At 33.7% G+C, this 16917-nt stretch overlaps 3 protein-coding genes across 3 annotated transcripts; 2 read left to right on the top strand and 1 right to left on the bottom strand.

The window, feature by feature from the left end:
- The first annotated feature begins 1173 nt into the window (after window positions 1–1173).
- CCT4 (chaperonin containing TCP1 subunit 4) lies at window positions 1174–4983 on the top strand. The gene is made up of 9 exons (XM_011501293.1): window positions 1174–1483; window positions 2327–2379; window positions 2456–2545; window positions 2637–2888; window positions 2993–3088; window positions 3180–3341; window positions 3410–3754; window positions 3825–4076; window positions 4474–4983. Exons 1-9 carry the CDS (start codon window positions 1384–1386, stop codon window positions 4717–4719), a joined length of 1596 nt encoding a protein of 531 aa, XP_011499595.1. The 5' UTR covers window positions 1174–1383; the 3' UTR covers window positions 4720–4983.
- A 1668-nt stretch (window positions 4984–6651) lies between these two features.
- On the bottom strand, window positions 6652–10538 carry Pgant7 (N-acetylgalactosaminyltransferase 7). Its single transcript, XM_011501292.1, has 11 exons — window positions 10122–10538; window positions 9492–9662; window positions 9212–9420; window positions 8928–9094; window positions 8604–8811; window positions 8263–8439; window positions 7838–8081; window positions 7394–7615; window positions 7199–7297; window positions 6994–7119; window positions 6652–6819 (listed from the first exon to the last, which is right to left on the bottom strand). Exons 2-11 carry the CDS (start codon window positions 9642–9644, stop codon window positions 6679–6681), a joined length of 1746 nt encoding a protein of 581 aa, XP_011499594.1. The 5' UTR covers window positions 9645–9662; window positions 10122–10538; the 3' UTR covers window positions 6652–6678.
- An 825-nt stretch (window positions 10539–11363) lies between these two features.
- On the top strand, window positions 11364–12724 carry Bka (FCF1 rRNA-processing protein Bka). Its single transcript, XM_011501291.1, has 5 exons — window positions 11364–11525; window positions 11619–11701; window positions 11881–11952; window positions 12045–12354; window positions 12515–12724. The coding sequence occupies exons 1-5, from the start codon at window positions 11523–11525 to the stop codon at window positions 12656–12658; spliced, it is 612 nt and encodes a 203-aa protein (XP_011499593.1). The 5' UTR covers window positions 11364–11522; the 3' UTR covers window positions 12659–12724.
- Window positions 12725–16917: the final 4193 nt, after the last annotated feature.

The raw sequence follows: 16917 nt of genomic DNA, 5'->3' as shown, positions 1-16917 counted from the left end.
GCTATTCCATTCTCATCGTCACTATTCACAAATTTCGCTTCCGCACATCATTCCATCTTACGTGCTTAATAGCATTTCTTTTTTTTTCTCCCTTACCCTCTTCATGTTTCTAATCAAGTAGTTAAAAATTCATTTTTTTACAAGCATTTTGATTATTATATATGGCAAATGAATATTGAGCGGGCGAGGTCGTGAATGGCATTGAAAGGGCCGCAAAACGCATTTAGCAATTGAAATAGAATATATCTCAAGTAAAATTTAATCCTATTAAAGTCTCTAGGCCACGCTTCAATTCCTATATCTGTAAATTCAAATAAATCATGAAAAATTGCCTCTTACGATTCGTTTACTTTTATTCGTTCGTCTAGTTGGATTCTCCCTACTTTACCCTATTATTGACATCATCGGGCTTAAAGAAATAATAATCGGCCGATGATCGAGCTGAATTTTTAAATAAAGTCACCTCGCCGCTCTATTCCTTTCAATGCTGCACGATGCACAGCCGTGTGTGCGCATACATTTTTGCAAAACGGGAAGGCGAGATTTGGCGCCCGGCGACCCAGGGAGCTTCGTGACCCGGGTCGTTGGCAAATCCGTGGAAACCGGATGTCCGGACAGGTGATCGTCGAGAGCATCGAGAACGGCAATTCTTCACTTGGATCCATTAACGAGTCATCGAGCTTCGGGAATTATTCGTAAGAGGCAGTGGCGTCGCTTCAACCGCGGAACCGGAATGTCCGCGAAATGATATCGGCGGCCCAGATGAAATGGAACGGCGATTACGTTGTCTTTTGAATTTGCATTATTACATAATTGATAAAGATTTGATTTTTACATAAATAAATAATAAAAATCGCTTTCGCAAATCCTCGTGGGCGTCCTCGGTGATGGATGCTTACAACCCGAGTAGTTTATAACGTCCCGTTACGGCACCAAGTTCGTTTGCATCTTCGCAGTCGTAATTCAGCGCTCCCGGAGTGGAGCGAGGAGTGCATATCCTTCAGGATTCGAAACGCTCCTTCGTTTCAAGGGCTTCGAAATCTCGCGCGAAATCTCCCCCTCATTCATAATACTCGAGAAACGCGGGTCCTTAACCGCGCCTCACGTCACTCTAATGAGGATTTCGGCTGTCAGTGCTCATCTCCTATCTATGTCTCTCTCCACATCCGATGGCCCTCGAGTTCTTCCATCTATGTATGCCGTGGTTACCCTGCGGTAGTACTAACAGGCAAAAGATATCATCTCGCTAACCTCGTGTTTTCCTCCTCGTGCGAATTACGAGAAAGGGAAGTTTTAATTGTGAGAATTCGAATCGAGCCAGGTCGAGTCGAGATAGTTCGGCATTCGTTTTAACGGCCAATTGTAAAGGCGAAGGTGGGAAAGATGACGGGAATCGAGGGAAAACGTGAAATTCGCCAGGCGGCTTACAAGGATAAAAGCAAGCCAACGGATATTCGTTTTAGCAACATTAATGCAGCTAAAGGTGCCACTATAATTTTGTTCTTTAACCACATATTAGTTTTCATAAGAAAATGAAATTTGGGTGCATTTGTGGATTGTGCTCGGTTGCGTTAGCGATACGACTAGGAAAGTGATAATTTATTGCTAAAGGTGCGAGAAGCGAGAGGGAGAGCGACGAGACTTTTATGGCCATGCCAGTGTTGCCGGCATGCGAGAAGCTAAAGAATTTATCAGTCGGATATTTTTTCTATTTTTTTTTTTAATTTTTTTTTCTTTTTTTTTTTCTATTTTTTCTATTTTTTTTTGTATTCTTTGAGAATTAAGTTGGTTTAATAGTAAATAAAGTTCGATTGACGTTTGCGAATGGATGATAACGGTTGAGGTTACAACGCTGCCGGAACAGTTACAATTGTCTTAGGCAATTGAATGTCCACAATCTTCTATTCACGGTGTCGTTTAATACGTTATTACTAAAAGTTGAAGAAAAAAAAACAATATAAAGAGGCTTATAGTAGTTTTGCTCTGCTCGGTCGTGCGAAAATTTCCAGATTGTTAATATAAATATAAATATAAAAAAAAAGAAAATCCTTTCAATGATATTAACGTTGGATAAGTGATTTTTTTTTTATTTTATTTTTTTTTTTTCCCAACATAAATTTAGAAGTAAGTACGAATGTAATTAACTAAATTAAATAAAGAAATGTTTCATTATTGTAAAAGAGAAAAAAAATACCTAAAAAGAATATTTTCAATGAAATATTCACTTTAATGCATTAGTCAATAGAATTAACATGTAAACATGTTACAATAGAATGTACATAATAAGCATGTAACACTGCTTTTTTTTTTTGTTTTTTTTGAATAGCTGTCAGTTATGCCATCAGGACAAGCTTGGGACCCAGGGGAATGGATAAAATGGTAACTTAACAACGTTTCATAAAACATGGATAAATCATCTGTATTATAGTCAACATAATGATTGGAAACTTTTCAGATTCAATCTGGCAATGGTGCAGTTACTATTACAAACGATGGAGCCACTATTTTAAAAGAAATGAATGTCATTCATCCTGCTGCAAAAATGGTATTACTTTTAAATAATACGACGGCACTGTTGTTATGTTACAGATTTTCACAGAAAGTTTAAATTCTATTAATTTTGTTTATTATTTTAGTTGGTAGAATTATCGAGGGCGCAAGATGTCGAAGCCGGAGATGGTACTACTAGTGTCGTTGTGATTGCCGGAGCTCTTTTAGAAGCGGCTGAACGTTTACTTCAAAAAGATATTCATCCTACTTTAATTAGCGATGCTTTTCAAAAGGCATCTGGAGCAGCCGTAGATATTTTGACAAATATGGCAGAAACCATTTCAGTTAGCGATGACACTTCTATAATTAAAGTAGCTGCTACATCTTTAAATTCTAAAGTAATTCAACGTAATTCATTCCATTATTTATTGTCGATCGTCATAGTCAATCGATCTCTTTATGTTTTGTTGTAAAATATTTTCTTTCTTTTTTTTCTTCATAGGTCGTCTCACAGTACTCCAGTCTTTTGGCACCGATTGCTGTTAATGCTGTTTTGAAAGTGGTCGAGCCCGTCAAAGAACAAATCGTAGACTTAAAGGTTTCTCAAAGCAAAATTAACTAGCTCATTAATAGAATGTGTCATATCAATATTAATCATTATACTAAATATATTATTTTATTTAATATAGGACATCAAAATTATTCAAAAATTGGGTGGTACCGTCGAGGATACAAAACTTATCGACGGTTTAGTTTTTCCACAAAAATCATGCAATGTCAATGGTCCTAAGCGCATTGAGAAAGCAAAAATTGGTCTGATTCAATTTTGCATCTCACCTCCAAAAACTGATGTAATTATACGCGACAATAACAACATTTTAATGATGATTCGGAGCTTTAAAAACAATATATATTACAGATGGACCACAATGTTATTGTCTCTGATTACTCAGCGATGGACAGAGTACTCAAAGAAGAAAGGGCTTACATTCTTAATATTATTAAACAAATCAAAAAAGCTGGCTGCAATGTTCTACTCGTACAGAAATCTATTCTCCGAGATGCCCTTAGCGATTTAGCAATTCATTTCCTCGATAAGATCAAGTGCATGGTTATTAAAGATATCGAAAGAGAGGATATTCCGTTCATTTGTAAGACATTGGGTTGTCGACCAATTGCTTCAGTCGATCATTTTGTTGCTGAAAATCTCGTCAGTGCCGAGCTTTGCGAAGAAACTCAAATTGGCAACTCTAAATTTGTTATGGTAAAATTACGTAAAAATTACGAAACATTTAATTAAAACTGAATAATTAATGCTTTACGTTTTTATGCAGATTACAGGAGCGCAAAATCAAGGTAAAACAGTGACAATTATTGTCCGTGGCAGTAACAAGCTCGTCCTTGAAGAGGCTGAAAGATCTCTGCATGATGCGCTGTGCGTAAGTCGTTGTTTGGTCAGAGATAATCATGTTCTCCCTGGTGGTGGAGCGCCGGAAATTCGATTATCCATAGAACTCGAAGCCATGTCAAGGATAATGACTGGAGTTTATTCTTATTGCTTTAAAGCTTATGCTAATGCTCTCGAGGTGAGTTCACCATTTCTATGTAATATATAAAATGTCAAAAAATCCATCGTAATTCAGCTTAGAAATTATCCCGTTTTTCGCACAAGCGCAACGTTTTTATTTCATACCGATGATAACTTTTATATTATTGAGAAAATTAAATAAAATAACTGTCTTTAACCTATCTCTTTCACATATCTACAATTGTCAAAGAATAAAAATAAAAATTAAACATATATATATATATATAATAAATTTTCAATTAAATTTGCTTTGCTTTCGGTACAATGTTTTCCATCAATAAGATTAATTTAATAAAAATGTATGTTGTAAAAGATTTTGTTTTATATTTACCGACTCTTTAATGTATTTTGAAATGAAAGACAAAAAAATTGTATTTATTTAAATTAATTTGCAGGTTATCCCATTAACGCTTGCGGAGAATGCGGGTTTAAATCCAATTTCGACTATTACAAAACTGAGAAAGTTCCATACAGGCACTATAAAGGATATGGGTATAAACGTGCGCAAGGGTTCGATTACGCAAATGTTTGAAGAAAATGTGATGCAACCGTTACTTGTTTCAGTAAGTGCTATAAATCTTGCAACCGAGACAGTCTGCAGCATTTTGAAGATCGACGACATTATCAGTACAAGACAGTAAATTTTAATATTAACGTTGTTTAAACGACACCAAGGTCTTTAAGATTGATTGGTATGCCTTTAACTCTGAGACATAAATTGCATAATAGAATTGCCTGTGAAGCTCATATGAATAAAATATCGTAAAAAGTTAAAATTACTAAATATTTATAAAATATATTGCATATAGTTTAGAAAATCTAATTAACGTTAGCCAGGATTTTCATGTAATATATAAGCTTGGTAATTTTAACTTAAAGTACACATGTGACCGCATTTCTCATATTAACTAATAAAATATGTAAGCATCGTCGAGACCATTTCATTTATAAAAAGATTGATAATTTTTTATATAAAACATTGTAAGTTGAGATTAATTAAAACAATTCAAATATATCACAAATGTGTTTGTTTATTTCTCCTTTCTTTTTTTTCTTTTTTTTTTATAAAAAAAATATTTCCTTACATTTTTTTCTTATAACATTATCTTATAGACATATATATATATATATATATATATATATATTGTAAAAATCTGTATTTTATTACAAACATTTTTCACTCGTTCATTATTGTAATAAAATAATTTTCAGCTACTAAATCTTATTAGGTTTAAACTTCTCGCGTTAAGCTTTACTTGCTTGGAAAAAAATAATATGTCTCGTATTAAGTACACCAATATCAAATTGATAAATTACCATTAAAATAGGTAGCAATACATTCATTTATTTCGTATTTTACATAAACAATTCTCGTGAAAATTTACTTCTCTTAACATTAAATAATAATAATCTGAATAAATAAACAAATAATAAAATTCTATATATTGCTACCTAGTTTTACAAAATTTTAAGTCACAAGATTAAAAGTCTTGAATATTGGAATGCAAATAAATATTTTAAATATAATTTCATTCATTTTTCATTACTCTATCACCCATACTAACCGATTCATAAGTTATATAACATTTCCAATGATATATTATCGTACATTTTGACATTAGTTATATAAATTAATTCAATCTCGGAATTAAAATATACGTGATTGATTCTTAATAATCACTTGCATATGCTAAAAAAACATGAAAAAGAAAATAATTTCTTAAGTTAAAAATATATAAAATTATAGTTGAACCAAACTTCGAATTAATTTTTATATCTAATATCTATTTTCATACGGACTATTCATAAATATACATAAACTGTATCCAAATTTAAACGAACAAATACCTCACAATAAGTATATATCAATACTCGATAAAATGTTAAATAAAAGAAAATTATTGCAAACTCGGTTTAAAATAATATCCTTACCGAGCAATCAACTAAGTCAGTTATATTAACTTCCATTCTTCCAATCTAATTGTCCAATTATATTAACATTTATAATAATATGAAGAGAAAAAAAAAAAAGAAAAAAAAAAACTTAAACTAACTTCCTGCATTTTTAATTAGATTGTCTCGTAACCAGGCAGATCATCTTTTGTATGAAAAATATTTTTTAATTTTTTACCAGTTTAAAAAAGTTGTATTCGTTAATTTCTAGTAGTCGCTTGGAAGATTTAGTATTGCTGTAATAATGAGATGATTCCTTATGATCCAATGATAAATAAACTGCTTCATCTAAAGGCATTTTAAAAAAAGAAGAAGAAAAAAGAAATTATTATTTTCAACTTAATTATAATGTGAGCGAGTCTTCACTGTTACCGCTTTACTCAATTATACAGATAACAAAACTAAAAACAATTAATCTAAGCGGATTATGGAATTTGTTCATTCTCCTTGCACAATAGTCATTCTTTTCTTTCTACTGAATATTTGATTAAAGTATACGTATAATTGATCAATTATATATATATATATCTCTTACATAATTGATTTTTCGGTATTTTGATATTGTGTTAGCTTGCCAATTTGTGCAATTGTGCGCGAAGTAGTTATTATTATTTAATTGGATCCAACAATTTAAACAGATTTATTTATTACCAATGAGGATTGATTTGAACAAATGTCCACTGGTGATAGGCATTATTAATGTCACAAGGCATTATCCATAAGTGATGTGTTTGTGGATGAAGAGCCATGCATTTTTTGTGAACCCGATGCAGGAGTGTTTTAGATTTCTGAAAAGTATTAAGCAAATGTAATCATAAGAATCACGATTCCTTATTCACTTTAATGCTATAATGCTACTCGAGCTTTTCTTATATTTCATCATTTTTACTTATATTTGTAAAAAGTGATTGGATCGCAGGCGAGTGACGCGAATTTAAAATAAAAGAAATTTATTTATTTACTTCATCGTATTGCCACGGTCCATCGACAGTTCCTAATCTGCAGAATGCCAATTTCACTCCTTGGCCATCTGCTTCAACGCACCGTTCACCGACTCCAAGCTGCCCTTTTGCATTTAATCTAATTAACTACGTTGAAAATGACAAAATTACAGCTGTTAATATTATAAATTATCGATAATTAATTATAATGAAATGTATATTATACCTGATTGTTTCCAAAGCCATGGCAATGAGAAGTCGCCATAAGATTAGGTGGTGCATGTCCCATTGTATCGAGGCACGTAGTGGTAGCGACATTTCTTAACTAATTACGAAAATGTCAATGAAATTTCGTAACAATAAGATCGCTCGTAATTGTTTTAAATAGTTTGATAAATAATGTAATTATGAAAGTCATTACCTCTCCCCAATGAATATTTGGAGGTAGTTCAGGAAACTTGTCGAGTACGTCGTAGGCTACATTGTCCATGTACCACTGAAAGTTCTTGCATCTTTTTCGTGTTTTAAATTTTAATTGCTCTGATATGTCCCCGTGATCGAGTAATCTAGCCAAAGGTTCTCTCGTATAAAAGAACTCCTTATGTTTTTCATCGAACCAAGTCTCGATAACGCGCTTGTAATTCTAAAATTAAAGAGTAAACGTTAGATAAAGTAACGTTATCAAAAAATAAATCTCTCACCACACGCACGCATATACGTATGTATGCGTGTATGCGTGTGTGTGCGTATATCACAAATGTTTGAATAACATTGATAACAAGTTCAATGATAATAATGTCAATGATTTTCTTTCATTTCAAGGTCTTCAATGCATCTGCGATAGCAAACGAAAAGTATAACTTACGATAGTGATCAAAGGCCCTTTCTTTTTTTGCGCTAACTTTCCAAAATTATAGGGCATGAATCCTCGATAGACGTGCCCAACGTGAGAGCACGGAACCCAAACGATACTACCTCCACATTGCCAGATTTTGAAGGAAAGCTCAAAGTTTTCTCCACCCCAAACTAACAAACCTTCATCGTATCCACCAAGAGACAAAAAGTATTCTCGATTAATAGCAAAAAGACCTCCTGCGTGAGTCGGGGATCTAAAAGTACGAAGGAAGTAAATAACAATTTTGTACGATGATTCGTTTTTCAATTATATTATTAAAAATTGAGCATCAAAGTATTTCGCCTGAAGTACAAAAATGACAGAATATCTCTTAAATGAAACTTATGTTTTCATCGATTAAGAAGTAAATAAATATAAGTATATATATTATTAACCTGTATGGCATACTGTTGTATTTTCTACTTTTTGATTCTCTCGATGGTAATTCATTTTCTTTGTAAAGCATTCCCCATTCAAAAATACCACGATATAAATGACCATCTTGATAAACTGGTCTGTACTCAAAAGTTTTGTGATCAATTCCATCGATTATAGGAACGGTCATTACATTACTAGAAAAAATAGAAAAGTTATTATAGAAAAATAGAAAAAAATTTTCTAAGTTGTTGCTGCTTTTTAAGACACTTTTTTTCTTTTTATTATGTTTTCTTTTTTCTTTTATTATCAATTTAATTAGAAGTTCGTTATACATATTATAAAGTAAAAAGTATCTTACTTATTTTCAGCTATTGGAGCAAGTAGCGGTGGTAGCCAGTTTAAATTTACTTCGCAATGTGCATCGAGGAAAACAATAACTTCACCGGTGGCTTCCCTGGCCCCACGAGATCTTGTACGTATTAAACCCTCTCTCTCTGAATTTCTCAAAAGTCTAACTTTACCTGCCCATTGCTCGATATAAGATTCTAAATCTTCCTTCAAATTCTCTAAAGATTTTCAAAATATTATTAAATTAGGATTTTTACAATTCGATTAAACGATAGAAAATTAGAAATTAGTGATACATACTGGAGTAGGGCAAAATTAATATTTAAATAATAACCTTTGTCCGAAAAATCATCGACTAGGAGGACCTCCTCAAGGAATTGCGGCGGTGTTCTATTTATAACACTATAAACTGTTCTCATAAGAACTGACCAGCCTTCGTTATGGAAAACTATAATAACGCTGGTTCTTGGTAAACTTTCTGGATATTTCCAATGTTGACATCTGAAAAAATTAAATTCTATATAATTATCGTGTAAACGACGAAGGCGTTATATTAGCAAGTTCATCTCTATACATTTGTATACTAATTTTAGGATATTATTTTTTATAGGAACTAACTCGTTTGGTCTTGTATCTGGTATGGTTCGATCCAAGGCAATTTCATCAGAACATAAAATATTCATGCCATAAGCCGATTCGGATTCTTGAGCATCATTTTGTTGATCATCCCGTAAAATGTGAGGTTTTCCATCTTCGCCAGGTCCTACCTTTGTATTAACTTTGGGTTCAAAATTGCCTAAACCTTTAACATATTCAGGTACGTGGTCCTAAAGTTTATAGAAAAAAATGTTATTTTACGTCATAAATGTAAAATAATTATCGATAAAATCTTACCAACCTGTTGGCTTTGTAAGCTTTCCGGTAAATACTTATTCAACCCCTTAACTTTATCACGTGGCATCGAATATATAAAATAGAAAATCAAAAGTACAAATGCACTACCTAATACAATGTGAACTACCCGATTTCTTCTAAGTTGTACAATTCTCATTTTTCTGCCTTTAAGTCTGAACAAAAATTAAATAAATCATCATGTTAAATTTAAAGCAATATGATAGAAATGTATGGTCCGCTTTGCGAGGATTTGATTTAAAAAATGTCAATCGATCTCCCTTGAATCTATCCGAATAATCAAATTAGAAATTAATTAGCGAGCTTAGCAAACGTTGTAAATAGAATGTAATGCCAATGTAATGAAATACTATCGAACTATCGTTTGATTATAATAAAATTATAATAAAATTTAATAGAATAAATAGGCAACATGATAATGCAATTTAAAAATGTCATATTATCAAGCCATGAATAATTAACATATTACCAATATAAATTAAATTATAATTTACAGTAATTTACAATTATAATTTACTTCAAACAAATTCCCGTCTCATCAACATTTAAATTTCATTTGATCCGAAAATTCCGACAGCAGCTTATAATCTTTATTTCCATTTAATCAACACTCACCTTTTATAACACAGTTACGTACGCATGTATAATAAATTTTACAGTACGTCAGCACAAATCTCGTATAGAAAAATATATGACTTTATTAATGTACAACATGCCGACTACACTAAATATCACTTAATTAAACACAATAGGTGTGTAAAATACTAACAAGCGACATTTTTAATCTGAAAAGGAAAGGCCAACGTGTCATGCCGACTAGCGGGAATCTGATTACCGATGTCTACAATCTCTTCATCTCTTATTCGCTCGTTTTCTCCAAACCAACGTGATCCAAACCAACCAAACTCTCCAAGTTTAATCTACAGAGATGACGATGTTGTTGGTACTTTTTCAATTACGGTCCCTATCTTTTTTCTCTATTATTTATATACTTGATAATGGAATAATAGCAGAACTAATGTGAGATACCGCATAATGCTTTTGCTGCAGTCACAATACGCACGAGTATTAAATTTAAATGAAAATTGATGCTTAAGTTGTTGAATTAAATAAAAAAAAAAATTAAGATATTCTTCACATCAAACATATTCAATGTTTAATATTCAAAATATTATTAATTTTTTAATAATTTTTTATTCCAGTATTGTTAAATTTGATATTTTCGTATTGTTCATTTCGTATTGTTAATTACGAATTACGAATTACGAATTATTTTAATTATTGGCGCATATGGCATATGAATATTCCCATTTTACTTAATTTACTTAATAATAAATTTAATGCAGCTTAGTCGTAAGGAATTGTTAAGCAATAATAATACATATAATTGAATAATTTTGCTAATATGTGGATAATATAATTCATAAGAGAATTGATTAAACGACGCGTACTAACGTATGGAATATCGTTACCACTACATTATTTATTAACATTCTCTATAAGCTTCAGAGTGTATTTATTATTTTGTTTTTGTTTTTTTCTTTTTTTTTTTTAGTCTCTGTTTTCTTTTAATAATGTTTAAAAGCACATAAAGTATTGTTACATTTAAAGTAATCGATTGTAGCGAAACGAGCATTTTCAAGTAATTCCTTTTGAATTTTTCTTCGATAACATGGCCACGTTTAATCTTAATTTGACAATTATTGTTTCTGTAACATTAATCATAGTTATAATGGTAAATATACTGTTTGTTTTAAAATTGCCTAGCCTTATAGAATATACCATGTTTGTGCACAGTTTGTTGAATTCAATGTTCGTGCGCGCGAGTGTGCGTGCATGTGACATGTGTGCACGTGCGCGCGCGTGTGTTTAGTAGCAGATTAGCCATAACTCCTGTTTACACGTGGCAAAACGTGAAGCATGTGATTATGGTGATTACTATCAAGTATTCGATAAAGTGCCATTCATAAACGTTATATATTTAAATTCTCAAATAGAAATCGAAGCAAAATATAAGATGGTAGGTATTGCGATATATTTTTAAAGTTTATTATCTGAAATGAGGTTATGCATTGTAATCATGTGTAATTTTTTTTTTTTTTAATATCATTAGGGCAAGAATAAGAAAACTCGAAAAGTAATAATGCAGAGATTTGCTCAAATGAAAAAAATGATTAGTCCGAGCGATCCTAGAATGTAAGCTAAACAACGATACCTTTTTATCGATTATTTTAAAATCTAACCTATGTTATGTATAAATTATAAACACATGCACACATGCGTGAACGTTTGTGCATAACGTCCGTGTGCATGCGCGCGCGTTATATGAAAATTTATCAAAATATTATTAATTATAAAATATGAAATACTTTCAGTAAGAGCGAAAAACGTGCTCCTCCTAAAAAGCAGAAACCCGAAGATCCAAGAGAAATAAAAATCAAAGAAGTGTGAGTAAAATTTTTGTTTTTTCTTTTAATTTTTTAATAATACGATGGAAATTTTAAACGCTTAAATAATCGTTTGATTTATGATTTTATAGGCCGCAACAATCTTCTGCGCTCTTCTTCGAATATAATGAACAATTGGGACCACCATATCACATTTTATTGGATACAAATTTTATTAACTTTTCAATAAAGAATAAATTAGATATTATACAGAATATGATGGAATGCCTCTACGCAAAGTGTATTCCTTATGTCACAGACTGTGTGGTTGGTGAATTAGAGAAATTAGGACAAAAATATAAGGTGGCTTTAAAAATTATAAAAGACTCTAGATTTGAAAGAATTCCCTGTATGCATAAAGGCACGTACGCCGATGACTGTCTTGTTAATAGAGTTACTCAGGTGAGTTGTTCATGTTTTTCTTTTTGTTTTGAAATTCGTAGCTTTTGAATGCAAAACTTATGGTTAATCCAATATTTGGATATATTATAAACTGCATAAGCTATTTACCGATGCTTGAAATACGTAGTGTCTTATATAATATAAAACCTCTTAATTTTAGCACAAATGTTATATAGTGGCGACAAACGATAAAGATCTAAAACGCAGAATCCGCAAGATTCCAGGTGTACCCATTATGTATGTATCACAACATCGGTACACAATTGAAAGGATGCCCGATGCTTACGGAGCGCCGAAAACGTAAATTTAAGAGAGCCGGTGTGGCCAATTACAGATCGTATACGTCTGCGCTATCGTATATTTTGTTACATACAAATGCTAATTGTATTATAGGTTTAAGATTTTGTACAAAATAAATTAATGAAGGACCGATAAGTCCAATTGAGTATAATAAAGATTCTTTTATTGTTGTTGTCGAAGCCAAAATTCATAAAGTTTCCAGTTCTTTCACGTTTTTTCAACGTAACGCTAAAGATATCTAAGCGTGTCATTGGAGTGGAAGAATAACAACAAAATTAAAATAAAATGAATCTACTTTTACTAAAATAATTTGAATGCTTATATAAGAATTATATATTCTTAACAAACTACTAATGATTACTGGAAGAAAAAAAAAAGAATTTTGTTTAGCACTGTTAATTGACTACGAATACTCTGCAAAGTTTAACGGTTAACAGATTCTCACAGCAGTGAAAGGGGAAAGCGTTATACGGCTGCAGCTTGTCTACAAGTACGAACCCTCTGGGGAGGCACTGGATTCTAGAAAATGTATCCGTGTTTGGCGGTCGACATGTACATCTAAACCGGAAGCGAGCGACGTCGGTTAAAAAAGAGAAATGCTAAGTTATATTCACCTTGAATCAGCGTAGCGAACACATTTTCTAGTTCCTCCCTAGAGGGTTTCTGTAGCCTTTACATCTTCTTGGCTATTGCCTTTCTCTCACTCTCTCTCTCTCTCTCTCTCTCTCTCTCTCTCTCTCACTCACTCACTCACCTTGCGCGGCGGAAAAATTCTTTAACCGTTAAACTGGCTAACCGTGTGTCAAAGAAGATAATTGGCTATCCAAAGAATATGTTGGTGTTATATTTTATTTTGATGGTTGAGAAACCAATGATTTATAAATAAGTGTAGCATCGGTGAGGCTGAGGACAGATCCGAATTAGATTAATATACTTTGCCCATTATTATCTAAGATCGAGCATCCTATTTTCTGATAAATAAGCTCTTAAAAGAGACAGAGACAATAAATAAATACATTTGGTCATTGGGTGAAGCTTGACAGGCGGCATTAATAATCGCTGATTCGAAAGAAATTAATGAATCGAATAATAGGAAATGAAAAGTTGGATTAATGGTCATTAGTGCGATTATGAGAAGCAAGCGGTGAGAAAGAAAAAATTAAATTAAATATCGCTAAAATTTTGATTCAACTTCAACGTTGGCTTTATTTATTATCTCTGTGCGCAAGACAAAAAATTTTGGTATAATATGGTCATTCGTGGGAAGTTGAAAGGATCGGATCCTGCCCAGAAATTCAGCAATTCCGGCGATTGCAATGAATGTCTTACGTCCCGACGTAACAAAGACTTTTTGAGTGACCAATTATCTCAAATTCTCGCAGCTTTATTGACTTTGAGTATTATTGGAAAAATTAGATGCCTTAGTCATTATTACGATTATTTTCTTGCCAAACGTAAGACCGCATTATTTACTCGCGAATCGATGAAAGACTCGAGTGAGAGAGAGAGAGAGAGAGAGAGAGAACCGACGATATACCCAGAACGTAACCAACGACTAGTCGAGCCGACATTGAAAAACGCATAAATGCTCCACGTGCATTTGAATATCTTGGCGCGCGCCCAAGTACACACGAGCGTAGTATTTAAAGGGACGTTAAATTTATTAACGTTAATATCTTAAGTACCCGCTCGCCGGTCTCAATCGTGTTGTATTGCGCGCGGCGCAGACCTCGTATCGTTTCACCAGGTAGGAAGCGTCGCGATGGAGAGCCCCGTTCGATGTTACGCTCCGCTTGACGTTACTCTCGCCATGCAAATCGAGGGGATCCCGTACCAGAAATTCGTTTTAATTCGAACCAAGTTGCGTCATGTGCCCCCTTCTCCCCTCGTCATTCGCTCTCACTCTCTCTCTCTCTCTCTCTCTCTCAATCTTACCACTCCTACCATCGTCGCGACCATCGACACCATCGGCCACTACAGCTCCTCCCTTTATGTAGTCGTACGTACGATATGAGCGCGGTAATTGAATCCCTTAAGAGTGCTTGTACACTCGGAAGCGTTTATTTTACTGCGGTTGAATGTTGCGAAATCGGTACGTGAATTACCCGTTACATGTTATGCCGATTTGCTTTTATGTGTAAAAGGAAAAAACGATTTATTTTTCGGGCTGCGGTACTTGCCCCATCTCAGTGCATCTTTCTGGCCCAACTCCCAACTCCGTGTACGATGAATAATATTTTCCGCCGATTCTTATTGGCGTATTATTGAATACCTTGGTTTATTAAGGCTCGTTAATCCGCCACAATAAAGAGCCTTGTTAATGGTTGAGGCAACATCATTGAATATACTTTAAATTGCATTGTTTCATTCTGTTTTTATTGTAATTTTTTATTCGCTATAGTGCACATTATTTTCCCAAGACTTTTTTTTATCTTTTGGCTTGTAAGTTTGGCCGAAGGTATCTATAATGATCTTCTTTTACCTTAGGTTAACTCTACTATCGCGTCATAAATAATATTTATTGGTTTTACAAATCGTATTATTGTGCATCGTTTTTTTTTTTTTTTTTTTTTTTTTTTTTTTTTTTATAACGGAAAATTATGCTTTAATTAGGGTTTATCAATGGTATTTTCATTGGTCATTTAAAGGAAATTGTTCAACAATGTCCTCAGAGACATTACTTTATTCCGATAGATAAAAATCGAATAATTCTATTTTATATTGTATCTCACACGATATCTTGTGAAAGATTTCCCTTCCCCGCCAATACGTGCAATTTAATAAGTAATGATAGCATAATAATGATTGAAAATTTTCTAATATTTGAAAATTCGTCCGAACGAAAGTTACGATGGCGAAGCAGATAAAATGTTCATGTTGGGTTTAACGGTAATATGATTGCGAGCGTACCAAATATCAATTATACAACTACTAATATGGGAGGATGGACGATCGTTGACAGATGTGACACTTGGCACACAAACTTGGCAATAATGTATAAGTCAGGCATTTATTAAACGGCGGTTCATAAAGCCAACAGATTAAGATAAAATATTATGCATAAATAGCATTGGGAGTTTATAAACAAAACAAAACAAAACAAAACAAAACAGAACAAAACAAAACAATCGACAAAATAAAAAAGAAATTAGGTATGCAGAAAATTAAAAAGGTAAAAAGTCCTGAAAAAGCAAAATTTGCGCATACAAAGATTTTTCATCCGGCTTTGGTATGCAATTCACCAGGATGGAGAATTCTTTCGCACCACCTGCGCACAGGATCTCCTAAGAATCCCTTTTGAAAAAAGATACAAGATGCTTTGGCATGTGTGTATACACAGGGCTTTATTTATGAGGCAGGGAGGGAAAATAAAATCTATGCGAGTCCATATACAGCCTCCAGTTTCGTTACCGAGAGACGAGAATGGTCTCGCCAATCACCGAATACATATCTCACGCGTTCAGAGACTTTTTTCTCCTATCCGTTGAGGATGCCCGTAAGGCCGTGCCTCAGCCGATTGAAACGCATTAGGATTAAGACAATCGAAATAATAATAGAAGTAGGCCGAGTGGTAGAGTAGAGTCGCGCGGCCGAAAGAGGCGGATCGCCAAGTTTTAATATGTCCGACGAGCGCAAGAGCTCGACGTACTCATTCGGGAAGATGGGTAAGAGTACCGGCGCTGACAGTAATGCGGATTGATCCAAATCCCCCGTATGGATCGTATGGTAAAGGAGACTGTAGGGTTTCGAGCCCAGTCGCCCCTTTACCTTCATCAAGATACCCTGGGGGAATTTTGTCGTAGACCCGCCTATCATTTGCATATGCTATACGGTCGTGCTCTTGGCCGAGTAAGTGTCACTTTGTCCGAGGCCGGACAAGCACGGGAGTTTATAAGGAGTCGAGGAGATATTCTGGACGTTTTGATCGTGATCGCTTTAAGGCCACGCTGTCTATTAATGAGGCATGGCGTTGCAGTGCGTGGAGAAGAAATGCTCGATATCGCGTGGATAAGACGGGGAAAAGGCGATAACAAGCGGTGGGCATTAATAATCCGGCAGGTGAATTCGTCGATTATTGCAAGAATGTCGTCGGCTCGATTAAGCGAGTCTGTTTGGGAGCGATACGCGAACAATAAAGGATCAGAGTATGTATTTAGATTGGCGATTAGTCGAAGACGGGCGTGGAGAAAGTACAATGGCGAGTGTATGCGAGGGGAAAGTTCGATTTTGAAAATTGAACGGATCGATGGGCAAAATTGGCGC

This window comes from Ceratosolen solmsi, unplaced genomic scaffold (assembly GCF_000503995.2).
Source record: "Ceratosolen solmsi marchali unplaced genomic scaffold, CerSol_1.0 scaffold3, whole genome shotgun sequence".
NCBI lineage: Eukaryota > Metazoa > Arthropoda > Insecta > Hymenoptera > Agaonidae > Ceratosolen > Ceratosolen solmsi.
The sequence above is the reverse complement of the archived record's forward strand: the minus strand, read 5'-3'. Positions and strand labels throughout refer to the sequence as shown.